Source organism: Chroicocephalus ridibundus, chromosome 12 (assembly GCF_963924245.1).
Source record: "Chroicocephalus ridibundus chromosome 12, bChrRid1.1, whole genome shotgun sequence".
Lineage (NCBI taxonomy): Eukaryota > Metazoa > Chordata > Aves > Charadriiformes > Laridae > Chroicocephalus > Chroicocephalus ridibundus.
The window spans coordinates 837,609-851,735 of NC_086295.1; the positions used below are offsets into that span (position 1 = coordinate 837,609).

General features: G+C 47.2%; 1 protein-coding gene across 2 annotated transcripts in view; it reads left to right on the forward strand.

Annotated features, from left to right (window-relative positions):
• GNAS (GNAS complex locus) overlaps positions 1-14,127 on the forward strand; it is a 138,769-nt gene that overhangs the window by 46,011 nt on the left and 78,631 nt on the right. The window contains exons 1-2 of one of the 2 annotated variants that reach the window (XM_063349693.1): positions 2,114-2,300; positions 5,927-5,999. In XM_063349693.1, coding sequence (XP_063205763.1) covers positions 2,162-2,300; positions 5,927-5,999 — 212 coding nt within the window. In that variant the 5' untranslated portion in view covers positions 2,114-2,161. Of the gene's footprint in view, positions 1-2,113; positions 2,301-5,926; positions 6,000-14,127 lie in introns of those variants that run through there. The other variant, XM_063349692.1, reaches the window with a different exon arrangement.

Consider the following 14,127-nt stretch of genomic DNA (forward strand, 5'->3'; position numbering starts at 1 on the left):
ACTGGGATTTGTTGGTGGCGTTCCCCGTGTCTCCCAAGGGCCACCCTCCCTCAGCGGGGGCAGCTGAACAGATGTATCTGGTGACACTAACTGTGACCTCCTGCTTGTTTGCTCTCCTCACGTAATTATTTTACTGTAGGTGGCTCTAAATATAGTAACTAGATGACATAGGAAGGTGTGTTCTTGGGAATGGTGTTATCAGTAACTGAATTTTGCAAATGAGGATGAATAATTTGTGTATGGTAAAGGCAGGCGGAGAAGAGCTGCCCGTGCGTTTCAGGGAACGGGGTTTTACCAAGAGCGGGGCACCGGTCTGTGTTCTGCAGAGGTGGCTGGTGAGCGCGTGCATGAGTGCTGCCGGTAATGTGTACAGTGAGGTTTCAAAAACAATTTCAGGAAGGAAAACAGAGGTAGGGAGCTGGTAACGCCAAGTGTAGAAGCAACCGTGTGCCTCAGGGTGTCCCCCGGTGCCCCCACGTCTCGAAGGGCCTTTGCCGGCCCCGGGACCCCACGGGGGATGCGTTTCCCTGGGAGTCCCTGCGCCCCGGCGCCTGCGGGCCGTCCCGCGGGTCAGCGGGCGAGTGTTCAGCATCCATCCGGGGAACGGGTGGATGGAAGGACATGTGTATATATGGGTGTACATATGGGTGTATGTATGGGTGTATGTATGGGTTTACGTATGGGTTTACGTATGGGTGTATGGATGTATGTATGGGTGTATGCATGGGTGTACGTATGGGTGCACGTATGGGTTTACGTATGGGTGTATGTATGGGTGTACATATGGGTGTACGTATGGGTGTATGTATGGGTTTACGTATGGGTGTATGTATGGGTGTACATATGGGTGTACGTATGGGTGTATGTATGGGTTTATGTATGGGTGTATGGATGTACGTATGGGTGTATGCATGGGTGTACATATGGGTGTACGTATGGGTGTACGTATGGGTGTATGCGGGTACCTATGGGGTGTACGTATGGGTGTCTGCCCGCGCGGGTGCTCCGTGCGGTGACTCCTGCGGGGATTCTTTGTCACGTGCGGTGCGAGGCGCCCCGGGGCGGCCCCGTTAAAGCTGGTTCAGGATGCACCAACTGCCCGCGGCTCCTGCGAGCGGCCCCTGCCCCGGGGTCCCGGTCGCCGGTCCCGGGGTCCCGGTCCCCCCCCGCGCGCGGCGGGGCCGTTCGAAGCGGGCGCGCGCGGGGCGGGGCGGGGCGGGGCGCGGTCACGTGGCCGGCGCGCTCCCAGGGTGCCGCGAGCGCCGCTCGCCCCACCCGCCGCGGGGCCGGAGCGCGGGGGGAGGGGAGCCGGGATGCGGGAGAGCGCGGGGAGCTGAGGCGGAGCGGCCTTGCCGGCGGCGACGGGCGCGTTTGGCCTCCGCGGAGGAGCGGAGAGGATTGGTTCGCCGGGAGCCCTCATGTGAGACGGCGGCGGCGGCAGCAGCAGCGAGGAGAGAGGGGAAAAAAAAAAAAAAAAAAAGAAAAGAGGAAAAAAAAAATAAAAAGGGGGGGCTTGTCTTGGACCCCCGCCCCGGTGAGGAGGAAGCACCGGCGGCGCCCGGCGAGGGACGGGACCGAGCTGCGCCGGGGCCGGGGCTGGCGTGAGCCCGCGGCGCTGCGGCCATAGACGCTTCCCGATCGTCGCCGCCGAGCGCTCGGGGAGGTTTCCGCGCCGGGAGCCCCCGCCTGCGGATCCACAGAGGATTATTTTTTTCCGGGGGCGGCACTGGAGCCGGACCCGTCCCCGAGCCCGCGGCGCGGGGGGGGGCACCGCCGTTCCCGCTAGCGGCGCCGGCGGCCGGCCGGGGCGCGGAGATCCCCGCGGATCGCTCCGCAGCGGGCCCCGCCGCCCCCGGGGAAGGTGCGCCGAGGGGGTCGGCGCGGGGGGCGGGAGGAGCCGCGGCGGCCGGGGAGGAGGCCCGGCGGAGCGGCAGCAGAGTCATCGCCATCGGCCCCCCCTCGGCTGGCTCCGGGCTCGGCGCTCTCCATGTCTCTGGCTCTGGGCAGCGGCCGCCACAGCAGCGAGTAGGGGGGGAGGAGGAGGAGGAGGAGGAGGAGGAAGAAGGGAGCCCGGGAGAGTGCCTCCCTCCCTCCCTCCCCCCGGCAGCCCCGGCCGCCTCCCGTCCCCGCGCCCCGCGTCCCCTGCCTCCCCCTCCCCAAGATGGGCTGTTTAGGGAACAGCAAGACGGAGGATCAGCGCAACGAGGAGAAGGCGCAGCGGGAGGCCAACAAGAAGATCGAGAAGCAGCTGCAGAAGGACAAGCAGGTCTACCGGGCCACGCACCGGCTCCTCCTGCTGGGTAAGGGGCGGCGGGCAGCGCGGCGGCGGGCCGGGGGCCGCCCCCTCCCCAGGCCCGGCCAGGCCGGGGGGCAGAGGTGGGGCCCGGGGGAGCGGGCCCGGGGGGCGGCCGGCGGGTCCGGGGCGGCGGGGACCCGCCCGGGAGAGCGGGGCGGTCCGGAGCAGCCTACTGGGCTCCTGGGCCCGGCGGCGGCGGGCGGGTCTGGCACCCCCCGGGGGCCGGGGCAGGCCCCGCAGGTACGGGGCGGCAGGCCGGGCGGGCCGCGGGGCCGAGCGGCGGGAGGCGGCCGGCGATGCCGGAGCGGCGGGCCCGAGGGGAGCCTGGGAGATAAACAGGGCCGGGCGCCGAGGGGCGGCGGGCCTGCCCCGGGCGAGCGGAGCAGCGGCCGCGGGGAAGGCCGGTCACCGCGGCCTGGCGGCGGGCGGGCGGGCAGAGGGAGGCGGCCGGGGCTGGGCCGGCCCGGGGCGCTCCCCTGGCCGGGGGCTGGGGAGCCGCGGAACGCGCGGCCGGGCCGGGGAGAGGAGGAAGAGGAAGGGAGGAAGCCGGGGAATCGTTCGGGGGGAGCGGAGGGAGGATGTCGGTCCCGGAGGGAAGCGCCGGGGCCGAGGGAGCGCGGCGCCAGGGCCGGGCCGGGCCGGGCACGGCCTCCCTCCGCCGGCCGGCTCGTTAGCCGGGCCCCCGGCGCACCGCTAATGAGGGCAGCGCGCGCTCGGAGCTCGGTTTCGGGCGTCGTTTCAGAGATTAATTTCGGTGACCTGCCAGTGTCGTGTTTTACAGGAGATGGGTTTAGAAATGCAGGTTATGGCTTCGAGGGAGGGGACGGTCCAAACATCGTTACCGGGGAGAACAAGAAAACATTTGTCAGACTCGTTATTCCCAAGTATTTTGAAGTAGCGTTTTAAAATGAGGTTCGTGGCTGAGCCCCCGGTGCTCTGGTCTCGCCCGGAGCCTGTGCCCGCCTGGCAGGTCTGGCATGGAGCAGGGGCTAGGCCTCGGCTCGGCCCGGCAGCTGTTGTCGAGGCAGAAAACAGACTGTTGGAAGGTTGTGAGTTTGGAAGTGTGCTCTTACCAGTGAAACCTTTCAAATACTAATTTGAAGAAAGAGGCTTAGAGTAAATGGAGAGCGACCGGGACTACAGCAGCACCTGCAGAACCGAGGCGCCTGCCAGGGCTCCCGCAGAAATCTTTAACAGGATAAACTGGGCTTCAGCTCTTGGGGAGCGTCTTGGACTTCCACATTTCGGGCTGAACGTTACATAGATACGCAGAAGCCGTTTGTCATCAGATGGGTTACTTTCATCTGAGGCAGAATTTCAGAAAACAGAAACGTAATGGGCTCACCTGCATTTTCCTTCTGTTTTCTTTTGTTTTGGTGACTGAAAAATAATTTAGATACTTGTAAATAAAAATTTTCGGGTGTTTAGCGATGGCTGTAAGGTCATCTGTGTGCGTGTGCTTTAAAGTGATAGTTCAGCTGTTGCAGTTTCTAACAGTAGCTGTCAGGAATTGTGGACAGTATAACACAAACTCACTGGTAAAAAAATAAAAAAGCTCACGTCCCTATTATTATGTTACCTTTATAAGACACAAGAAATAAAAACCCAAGTACTTTGAAAGTATTCTGAATGTTTTCACATCAGATTTGATTAACAGCAAAGAAGAGCTGCTAAATGTTGTGAGGAGCTTAGGCCCTGCCACTGTGCGTGTGTCTGCCCCTTCTGCCACCAGCAGCCTCACTGAAATTGGTAGAACGCTCCGAGGTGGTGAGGTTAAATGTATGGAGAATTGTTGGCAAGAATAGGGCCTTAATGAGTAGCCAAATATAGAAATTTAGATGTAATGCTTCATTTTGTTTCATTGGTGTTGTATCTGATCCAGAGAACCTGGTATTGTCAATAGCGAACCGTACGCATTTACAGCAAAAGCGACAACTGTCTCCCCCTGTTCTCGGCCTAAGTGAAGTAGAGATTTTGGCTCCCAATACTTATAAGATGTGATTTAGAATTACATCTGAAATTCCATTATTATTCTGAATGGAAGTATGACTGTAGCATATCCCGCTACTCCTGAATAGTTCTTAGTTGTGAAGAGGACCCAGTCTCTATCTTAACCAGAGTTTACTCGATCTTGATGAGTTTTGCCACCGGCCTTTATTGCAGGATGCAGTACGCCTGAAGAGACAGAGTGTGTATGTTATAAAATAGTAGTTTAGGGGAGAAGTGGCACTTGCGTAAAGAGTTGTAGATAAAAACTGCTCTCTAAGTGCTTACAAAACATCAGTGAACGAGGAGGGGAAAAAGGGGCAAGGCTCTGGGATTAAGGTGGCAAAACATGCAGGCAGGTTTTATGGAGAGAAGAGCAGGACTATTAGGAATTCACGAGAGAGAAGGGAAGGAAGGGAGAAAGCAGAGGGGGATGTATCTGTCAGAAAATGAACTTTGAAATGTAGCTGCTAAAATACAGTTTTGAACACAAGGCTCAAAATGGAGGCTTGTGCTGTCAGCGTGTGCTAGTGGAGACCTGGCATCCTGTAAATACAAACTGTACCTCTGTGCCCGTTCTGCCACAGACATACCTTCTCTGCTGTTGAGGCGTAGGCTAATGAGAGGAATAAACGAGTAGCCAGGAGGTAGATGCGAAGGGGAATCTTTCTAAATTTTGCCAGGTTATGATACTACTCTTGCAAAAATATGTTTGCTTTATATAGAAAGCTGCCGATCTGGCAGCGTGGAACAGCTCAATTAAACGCTGCTGTTTGAGTCTTTTTAGCGTGCGTGGAAAAACGGGTGCTATAGGCAGATGGGTTGCCCTGTGCACTGGCATCCTTGCAGCACGGCAGAAATAGCATACGTCTACTTATGGAAACTGGAGTAAAGTGGAGCGGGGTTTTGTGCTGCCGGTGTAGAAGGGGGTCAGCGGAGAGCTGCGGTGGGGCTGTTGGGAGCATGCAGCCACAAAAGGTGGTCTCTGTGTCTGGGTGCGTGTGTGATTGATTTGGAACATGTCGAGAGGGTGGGAGGCTGCTTACAAGACACAGATTAGAGAAGGAGTTTTCTCCAGCTTTGTGGGTGGAGGCTCAGAGGGGATGCCTTCCTTTTTCAGATGTGAGTATCCACGTATTTTATTTCTTGCGATTTAAGTTACGGTCTTTTGACCGGGTGATGATAACCGCAGCCAAACTTAAAATTTTCTAAGGATCTAACAAAAATGCTTCAGTTCAGCGTGGACTTTAGTCATTCTTTCTCTCCATCAGAGAGTGGTGACAAAGCAAGCAGATTTTGACGTTCCCTACCTTGTTCTCTATAAAATGTTAAAGTTGTCCTTTTTCCTTCTAAACCCTGCAATCTGCTTTTAACGTTGACACTGGAAAATGGCAGTGAAATGATCCAAGATTCAGATCTGACACATGACTTGAGCTGGGCATTTATTTTTAGCTACAACTGAAGTTTCCAGTGGCAATTATTTCTTTTTGTTTCACTTTTCACTCTTGCACTGAGAAAACCAACTTTCTTGATTTTTTTCTTTTTTTTTTTTTTTTTTTTTTTTTTTACCCTGAAGAAAAAATTGTAGTGTGTCCCTTCATCACTCATGCTTCCTTCTGAAATTGATTTACTTTCATTTTCTAGGTGCTGGTGAATCCGGTAAAAGCACAATAGTCAAACAGATGAGGATCTTGCACGTGAATGGATTTAATGCTGAGTAAGTGCATTTGTTTTTTCACTTTACAACATGCCTTCTGTCTGCACCGAACAGTAGTTATTGCTGGTGCTTTATATCTTGGTATATTTCCTTCTTGCTACTGTTTCACAGTGTCTAGAATTTGGATGTGTATTTTTAGATGAGATTAATAGACTTTAACTTGAAGAAGTCATGCACCAATAATAAGTAAGAGCTAACGGTATAAAATGATTTATATCAAGGTTCTATATAGCTGATTTGATTAAGGCTTAAGTTTTGTGGTTCGGGTTTTGGGGGTTTTTTTAACTGCAGTTCCTTTCACAACATGGCTGACACTGATTTACCTCTGCTATAGCACATTGATTCATCCTGCTGTAAACATGCCTCCTGTTAGCGTACAAAATGAAAGCAGTTTTCTTTATTTAGAGCAAGTAAGGCTTTTGTTTCTATCTCCTCACAAAATGAGTCTGTACTATTAATTCTGTGTGTTAGTAGGTCAGATTTTCTTCTCTCTTCTCTTGTGTTAAATTATGTTTCTAAAAGCCTTTCTTGTTTACACTTAAAATCTGTTCAATTATGTGATAGTTGTGAGGAAGGGAATGGCATTGGGATAAGGAAAATGGAAATTATTATTTTGTCTGAGAAAGATTTGTGTTTGCTGACTTTTCGTCTAACCTTGCTAGGGAGGAGGACGAGATTCTTCTGCATGTTAGTTTACGCTTGCAAGTGTCTTTGTGCATGTGTACCAAAACCTGCTAAATTAATTCTAATTGAATTAAGGTGTTGGAATTTCAGAGCTTATTCTCTGTGTTTGATTTCTTTAGATTATTACTAGTTATGTCTTTCTTGTTTTCAAACATAATATTTTTGTATTGGCATCCTCTAGCTTCTCGTAATATCATCTGTTTTGTGAATCCTACCTTTTTGGGAAGATTGAGCTTTCACTCGTTTTTCAGTAGCTAATTCTTTAGTAAGAATGTTTGAGCTCAAAGTTTAGCCCAGGAGCCTGGACAATACTTCTTCCTAATCCCCAAATCCTAGTTCAGGGTAAGGTACACAGTCTTTTGGAAGAAAGTTCAGACTGATTCAAACTAAATTACAGTCTGTGCGACATGTTTTTAGCTCCCCTTTATGGGGAATATTTTCTTTACCCAAGACAGCTCTATTTCATAAGTGCCCAGTCCTGCATCCTGTTACTGCTAAATCGTCTCCATTATTTTGGCAGCTTCTGTTGCTAAAGACCTCTTAAAAGACTTGAGTGACTCGAAAGATTTGTGTAAGTTGACTTTGATGTAGCAGCTGTCAACATTAGGTGCTAAGTTAAAAGTTCATCGATGAAAGTGGAAGTCAAGGATCCCTGGCACCTTTAAAGGTATCAATCTATTTAACCGACAGTTCTTCAAAGTTTTTCTAAGCCTATGGGTGTTCTTAAAGGAATGCTGCTGCTGTGTAATAAATTACATGGGTAGATCCCATTCTCAACCCTGCAAGCTGCATACCCAAATTTGTGCAAAATTGGTAGCCCGGAGACCCGTTACATGAAACCTGCAGAGCTGGGGAGGAGCTGGGACACGCTCTGGGGTTTGCAGCGGCGGTGTCTTCCTCGAGCATCTCACTTCTGTGTGCTAGGTTGGGGCTGAGCTGGGTGTGCAGCTGGATTCCAGGGCAACAGGGCAAATTTGGCCTCGGGAGCCTCGCTGGCTTCTGCCCCCTCACAGCGAGAGCCTGGGTTGCCTGGAGTCCCCCCCGGGAGCCATGCTTGGATGCCCAGGGAGCTGCACGTGGCTCAGGAACAGCAGGTTGTACACCCCATGGCATGTCATCTTGCAGTCAGTCCTTTGTGCTTGTCCTTTTGTGGGTGGTATGTATCGGAACATCCAGGTGCATAAAAATCAAATTAAAAAGTGATATATGTAACATGTACAAGAAGTTATAATGCATCCAGTCTTAGGCTTTTATTGCCAGAAATAATCGGTAGATCATAACATACACTTTACATGGGGGAGAAGGCTGTTTTTCAGTGTTTTGAAGTTCTTGCAAGTTACAGATTAGTCCTAAAGTAACTTGTATACTTCTTCGAAGTAGCTAACTGTTCCCTGCCTTGTCCTGCTTTCCCTGCTATCCCTTTTGCCTCATTCATTCCCTTTGTGCCCTGCTTACCTCGTGGAAAAATGATGTGGGATTCAGCTAATGAGCGAGACAGCATGGAGTTTTTTTGGAAGAGTAGGAGAAGCATTACTTCTCTTGATGTTCTTATCAGTCATTCTAGAACATAAACTTGTTTGCATACACCACCGCAGTTGATGTGATGAATAACAGCAGAGAGGTTGTGAAAGCTGAAGTATGCTGGAGATGAAGAGATACTTTTTAATGTTAGTGTCCTTGTATGTAACCGTAGTTTTGAATTATTTCTGTTAGTGCAGCTTATTCATGTGGCTTGAAAGAAGTCCAGTTTAAAGTCCTGCCTAAAACTTGTTTGCCTTTGATTTGGTTGCCCTGTGATAATGGATGTTTGAAGTAGAGAGGATACCTGTTATGAACGATGTCTAATGTGCTGCGAATCAGAAGTTTTTCTTTAGTGTTACTTGCATACTCTTCTTCATTGCTGGTGACTAAACAGGATTTCCACTGCTAAGTGCACGAGCTTCCTTCAGTGAGTGTGGGGATTTATATTTTTTTTTTTTTGGTTTTAGGATTCTGATGCTACGTAGATGAAGGGACAGTTGTTGTGCATTTAGGTGAATTGGCCTCGTGTAGAGTTGTAGCATTTAACGAGGTGAAATCTGTGTAGTTCTGCAGAACTAGAAGAGTTTCCCTTGGGGACTCCAATCCTTGATCGCTTTAGCTAATTAATTATTTGAGGAACTGTATGGAATCAAGTGTTCCACGTAATTAACGTACTTGGTAGTTAACAGTGCTAAGGTGGATTTGAAAGTGGTTAAAGTCCCACCCAAGTTAACTACAGTAAAGACTTTAAAATTTTTTCAATTTCCTTTTATAATCCGTAGTTGAGTTAGAGACAGAAATACCTATTTTTTTTTTTTTGTTCCTGTTGTGAAGGTGGTGTGTGGGAAGTAGCAGCTCTGTGGCATTGGTAAGCGGAGTACAATACTGGAGAAGCAAGGCATGGTCTGCAGCATAGGTTTTTAGGGTGGAGATTTCAGAAGGGCTTAGCCCGCGGCCCGCTCTTGCAGGATGGCTGCAGTTGGCCCTGCCATCAACCAACGTCTTCCTACAGCAGCTTCATAATGGCAGTGTGGCTTCCCCACAGGGTTCTTCCAGGGTGCCTCATCCTTAACATGCTGCATTTTAAGCATAACGAAGACTCCATATCAACCAAATTTTCTCCTCTTTGCATTACTGCCAACAACAGAGCCCCTTGTGATGTAGAAAGGGTTTAGATTTGGCTTGTCGTAGCGGGGAGCCCGTGACTTCCCTTCCTTGCCTTCCCTCCCTCCTCAGCTTCTCTCCGTGAGGAGCAGGTCTCTGCCGTTGCGGGCTGTGTTTTATGAGCATCTGTCTGCTGATAAAGTGGAGCTAAACCCTTCTCTTTTTGACCGTGCAGCAGTTCAGATACCAGTCTTTATGAACCAGAAAGGATTGGAAGTGGGCAAGGGAGGAGAGGAGTAAGGGATGTACCTGGAAGAACTAATGTAAATGTATAGTTCAGGTTGAAGAGGAAAAAAAATCTCTTTTCTGTGTTATATTGGGGCTGGAGTGCTTTGCTTCTGAGATGGTGGCCTTTCACTGACTTTTTTAATTTTTTATTTTTTTTTAAGTCCTCTTTCCCCTGCGTGATTGCTGTGGGTTTGGCTGACAGGCTCTAAGGAGAGGGTCATTGTCATGCACCATTTTAGAAAGCTGGAAATTGGCAAGGGCGATAGACAGTTCTGAAGTGTCATGGGAAAAACTGGGACAAGCAGAAATATTTAGATAGAAATAAATTGTTGAAATGTGACTTACGAAATCCACTACAAAGATTGACAAATAAGGGGAATGTGCCTTTGTGATTAGTAAGTTTGGATAGTATTTATGATCCAGGAAGTCTGGAGGTTATAGGGAATTTCAGCCTCAGTTTCCCAAATGATGTTGTATAATGATGACACTTCCTTAAACTAGTCTGTTGAAGTGTTGAATAGGAGTTTGTGTATATGTCAGTTCTGTTAATGATGACGGCAGAAGCAAAACTGAATAGCTTTATTTTCAAGACTTAGATGACAAATATGTTTGTATTTCTCATCGACTTTTAAAAAATACTTTCTCTTAGTGGGTAAGTTGAGAAAGCCAAGTCAACCTCCTAAAGGTTTGGAACTTTTTCTGTTTTCTCACCTAGATTTAGTAGTTTGTGAGGAAGGAATAGTAGTTACTGATGCTTTCTGGTCTTTCCTTTGTACATCTCGTCCACCAAAAGCTGTACTGCAGCACCACCATTATTTCACAGAAACCAGTAAATGATGTTATCTGGTCACATTGGTCGGTGTCAGTCTCCTGTCTCAGTAACTTTACTCTTCTGCTATCTGATACTGTGTTTTGTTTTCTAACTTTGGTCTTTTTGTGTGTGTGTGATTTTATCAAAGGGAAGTTAATGTTATGAGTGAGGAAAAAGTATAATGTTTATAACTAAGTCTTTTAAAATAATGAATTCCCTCCTAATGGCTATTATTCGTTTGCATACACAAATGGTATTGCTCTGTTTTTACAGTTCCTTTAGATTCGTGTATCAATACCTTGTTTTTAGAATGGTCACATCAGTTTCTTGTCAAGAAACAAACTGACTTTATTGTATTTTTCTCTGTTGGCAACAAAAATAATTTTTTCCTGCCCTTTGAGTAACACTGAAAATTGGCGGGGGGGGGCGCGCGGGGCTTGGTGCGTGTGATTTTTTCCCCCCTTCCCCTTCTTTCTTTCTTTCTTCCTTCCTTCCCCTGCATCACGGTGAATGTCAGGAGCTGCTGCAGGTTTCAGGCAGACAGCACTTTTTCTTCCTCGGCTCCTGTTCCAGGACCCAGATGAGGCGTTACAGTGCTGGAAAAGTTGTGTGTGCGTGTCTGTTCAAGACTCTGAAAAGTTCCGTTCCAGCTGAAAACTGGTTACAGGGTTTGATCGAAGTGTGTGCCTAGAACACACAGTGAAGGTGTGGGCGGGCAGGGGAGGAGGATGTGCATTTCAGGCTATTTCAGGTCTTGTCCTGAGAACTGACACAGTTGTGTAATTGAGTTTTGTCAAAAGCCAAGAATATACCAACAGTGAATAAATACTATGAATAAGAACTGAATGCTGCATATAGCTTGTAAAAGTTTATGCAAAATATTTATGCAAGTTAAATATCACTGTCTTCCATCAAATTGAAAGAAATGGGAGGTGACGTTAAACAACCTAAGCAAACAAGAAATTCCTTAATTGTTAGGATGTTTAATGTTGTGTTTATGTGCTTGACGTTATCTTTTCTTTGGAAATACTCTTATTTCTACAAAGGGGGAAATTCCATTCTGTAAAAAAGTAAACCTTAATGAAGCAGCATTAATATTTCCTTCTGTTATGAAAAAAAAATAAGGAAAAAAGTGACCAGATTTTGGGTTTCTCAAGTTTATTGTGGTATCTTGCCCTGAGGTAGGAGATGTTCTCCACTGGAACACGTGCAAATGTTTTGCATTTAAACCTACTACTAAGGTGTGTTTTTTAAATACTGTGAGATGAGTTTTTAGAAGATTCTGATAGTTTATAATAACTACACTGGGCCTTATTTGGCAAAGAGTATTAACATACTGCGGTACTGAGTATTCCAATAGTCGATGGAATAACTCCTGTACCTTGCCCAGAGGCATTCTGAAATCAAGCCATTAAAATATTTCCATGTGCAAATGAAGTAAATTTTTTTTGAGGGTGCGAAATTATGTTATTTATGTTCCTGACAGTATGACAGAAAAGCAATGCATGGAGGAATCTTAGGAGTCTAAAAAGCTTGTTAGTTCTATCAGTTTTTACGTGCTTGTGGTAGGCTCAGGCTAACCATAGGTGAAAAGATGACAACAGAGGTTTGAAAGAAAGCATAGACTTGCATTTTTACATTATGCTTTATTTTCAACTCCCTGTTTGCTGTGTTTGCTTTTTCAAGAAACCCTCTTACTTAGGTAAAAGAAGGAAAGTGAGAATTGAACATAAATTCTTCATTTTTATAGTTGCATGGGAAACAAGGTGTTGCTCATAGCAGAGCGTGCATCTCATCTGTATTTACCGATTGGTGGGAAACGTTGAATTCTCCTAGCAAAGCAATATTTAAACTGCCAGTCCTATGCTGTTGCACGTTGAGAGCTCTCTGTCTTCTGAATTACTGTTCCTGGCCTTGCAACTTGACATTTGTGCTTTCAGTTAAATATTTCAGTTTTCTGATTTAGAAAAACATCAACAAAAAAAACCAATAGTAAACTCATCCCTTAAGCTAAATTAGCATATGCTGCGGACATGATTTGGCGTGTAAAGGGACTGGCCAAAAATATGGCAGTAGTTTTATTTGTTTTGAGGTTTAAATTTCACAAAAGCTTTTTAAGTATGCATAGGCAGCTATCAACCTAGTGGAAAGCTTTATAGTTAGAGTTGTAGAAAGCTCAGAGAGCAATGACTATGAATAGTGGAGTAAGTGTGAGTGATGTAATCTGAGCAGCAAAAGAGAGAGACAGAAGAGAGTTTAAGATTTAACTGCGTGGAAAACATTGTGAATGGGTCTGGGAGGATTTTGACTTTTGATGGTAGATGTGGGATTTTACCCAATAGTTTTGGTAAAAACAAACAAAAAGGAAATAAATCCTGTTTTACAAAATTGCAAATTTCCTTTTACCTTCTCAAACCAGAAAAGAAGCTGTTCTGTGGGTAGCTGAGATAATGAAGTCTGATTTGTGTAACTTGCCCTGCGTCTCCCGAATCTTTCCTGCAGCGGTCGGCACCTGCAGTTCTCCCCGTGCTACTCGCCTCCCGCCTGTGCGGTGCTCCTTCTCGGCCATGGCCCCTGCAGCGCTCACCCCTGAATACTCCGGCGTTATCTTCCTTTTTTCTGCTCATCCTGCTACCTGGACAGAAGTCCGCGTGTGCTGGGGCTGGTGTAGGTCTACGTAAACTCTCCCTGCTTCTCCTCACTGGAGCACTAATTTTGGTCTCTCTTTTACTCAACCTCTGACTTTGGTTCTGGAACTTAATCTGTGCAACAGCAGCCATCCTTCAGGTTTGGTTGAAGTTGGGCAACAGTGTCTGAGAGAGAGTGAGACTGAGAGAAAACAGCTTAAAAAAAGTCCAACTCTTCCTCAATTAATTCTGAATATTTTTTGAAATATTTTTAATCTGCACATTCATGAGTTAAAGTGGAAGGGGTGTGTTCTTCTCCATTTTCTTATCTTAAGCAGACATCTACTAGTACATACTCTATTTAACTTGTTATTTAATAAATCGCAAACTATATTAAATACCCCAACAAACTTTAGGTAACTTCAAAAATAGAACTCCGTATGGAGAATATTAAATACATATCTGTATTGTACACTTTACTGTCCTTCTGAAAAAAAAAGTCAGTGTATCAGGTTTACCCCAACTCTTCTCAAGGACTAAAGCTGCAGTCATTACCTTTTCTCTAGCCAGTGTTACAGAATCTGTACTATGTGAAGAATTTTCTTTTATAGCATCTCATTGGATTTCTTCTTGTCCCATGTATTTTGGATGGGCAGACTGGGCAGTATCCTGATTTTCCTGGTAAAAAATGTTTTTGCTAATTTATCCATTTATTATGAACGGAATACTTTAAGCCTGTGGAACACCTTTCTGGTATTAAAGCTATACCTTCACGTTATCGCAATCCCTGAGGATTCCCCTTACTTCATTACAAGCTGTCTTTTATCTGTTGCCAGTCATTCCAGCTGGGAAATTTTTTTCAGTTTCATTATGTTAAAACCTAGTGTGTTTGTGTATGTACAAGATATAATTTATTATTAATAGAAGCTGTGCCTTTCTGAGCTCCTTCTAGCAATCTGGATCGGAGTGTTGGTGCCTGTTCCTTAGGATGGGGCTTCCAGCCTCGTGTTGCTCCCTGCGGGGCAGGGGCAGTAACCCCCAGGAAGCGCCCTGGCTGTTCTCTGGGGCTGGGGGGCTCTGAGGGATATTTATT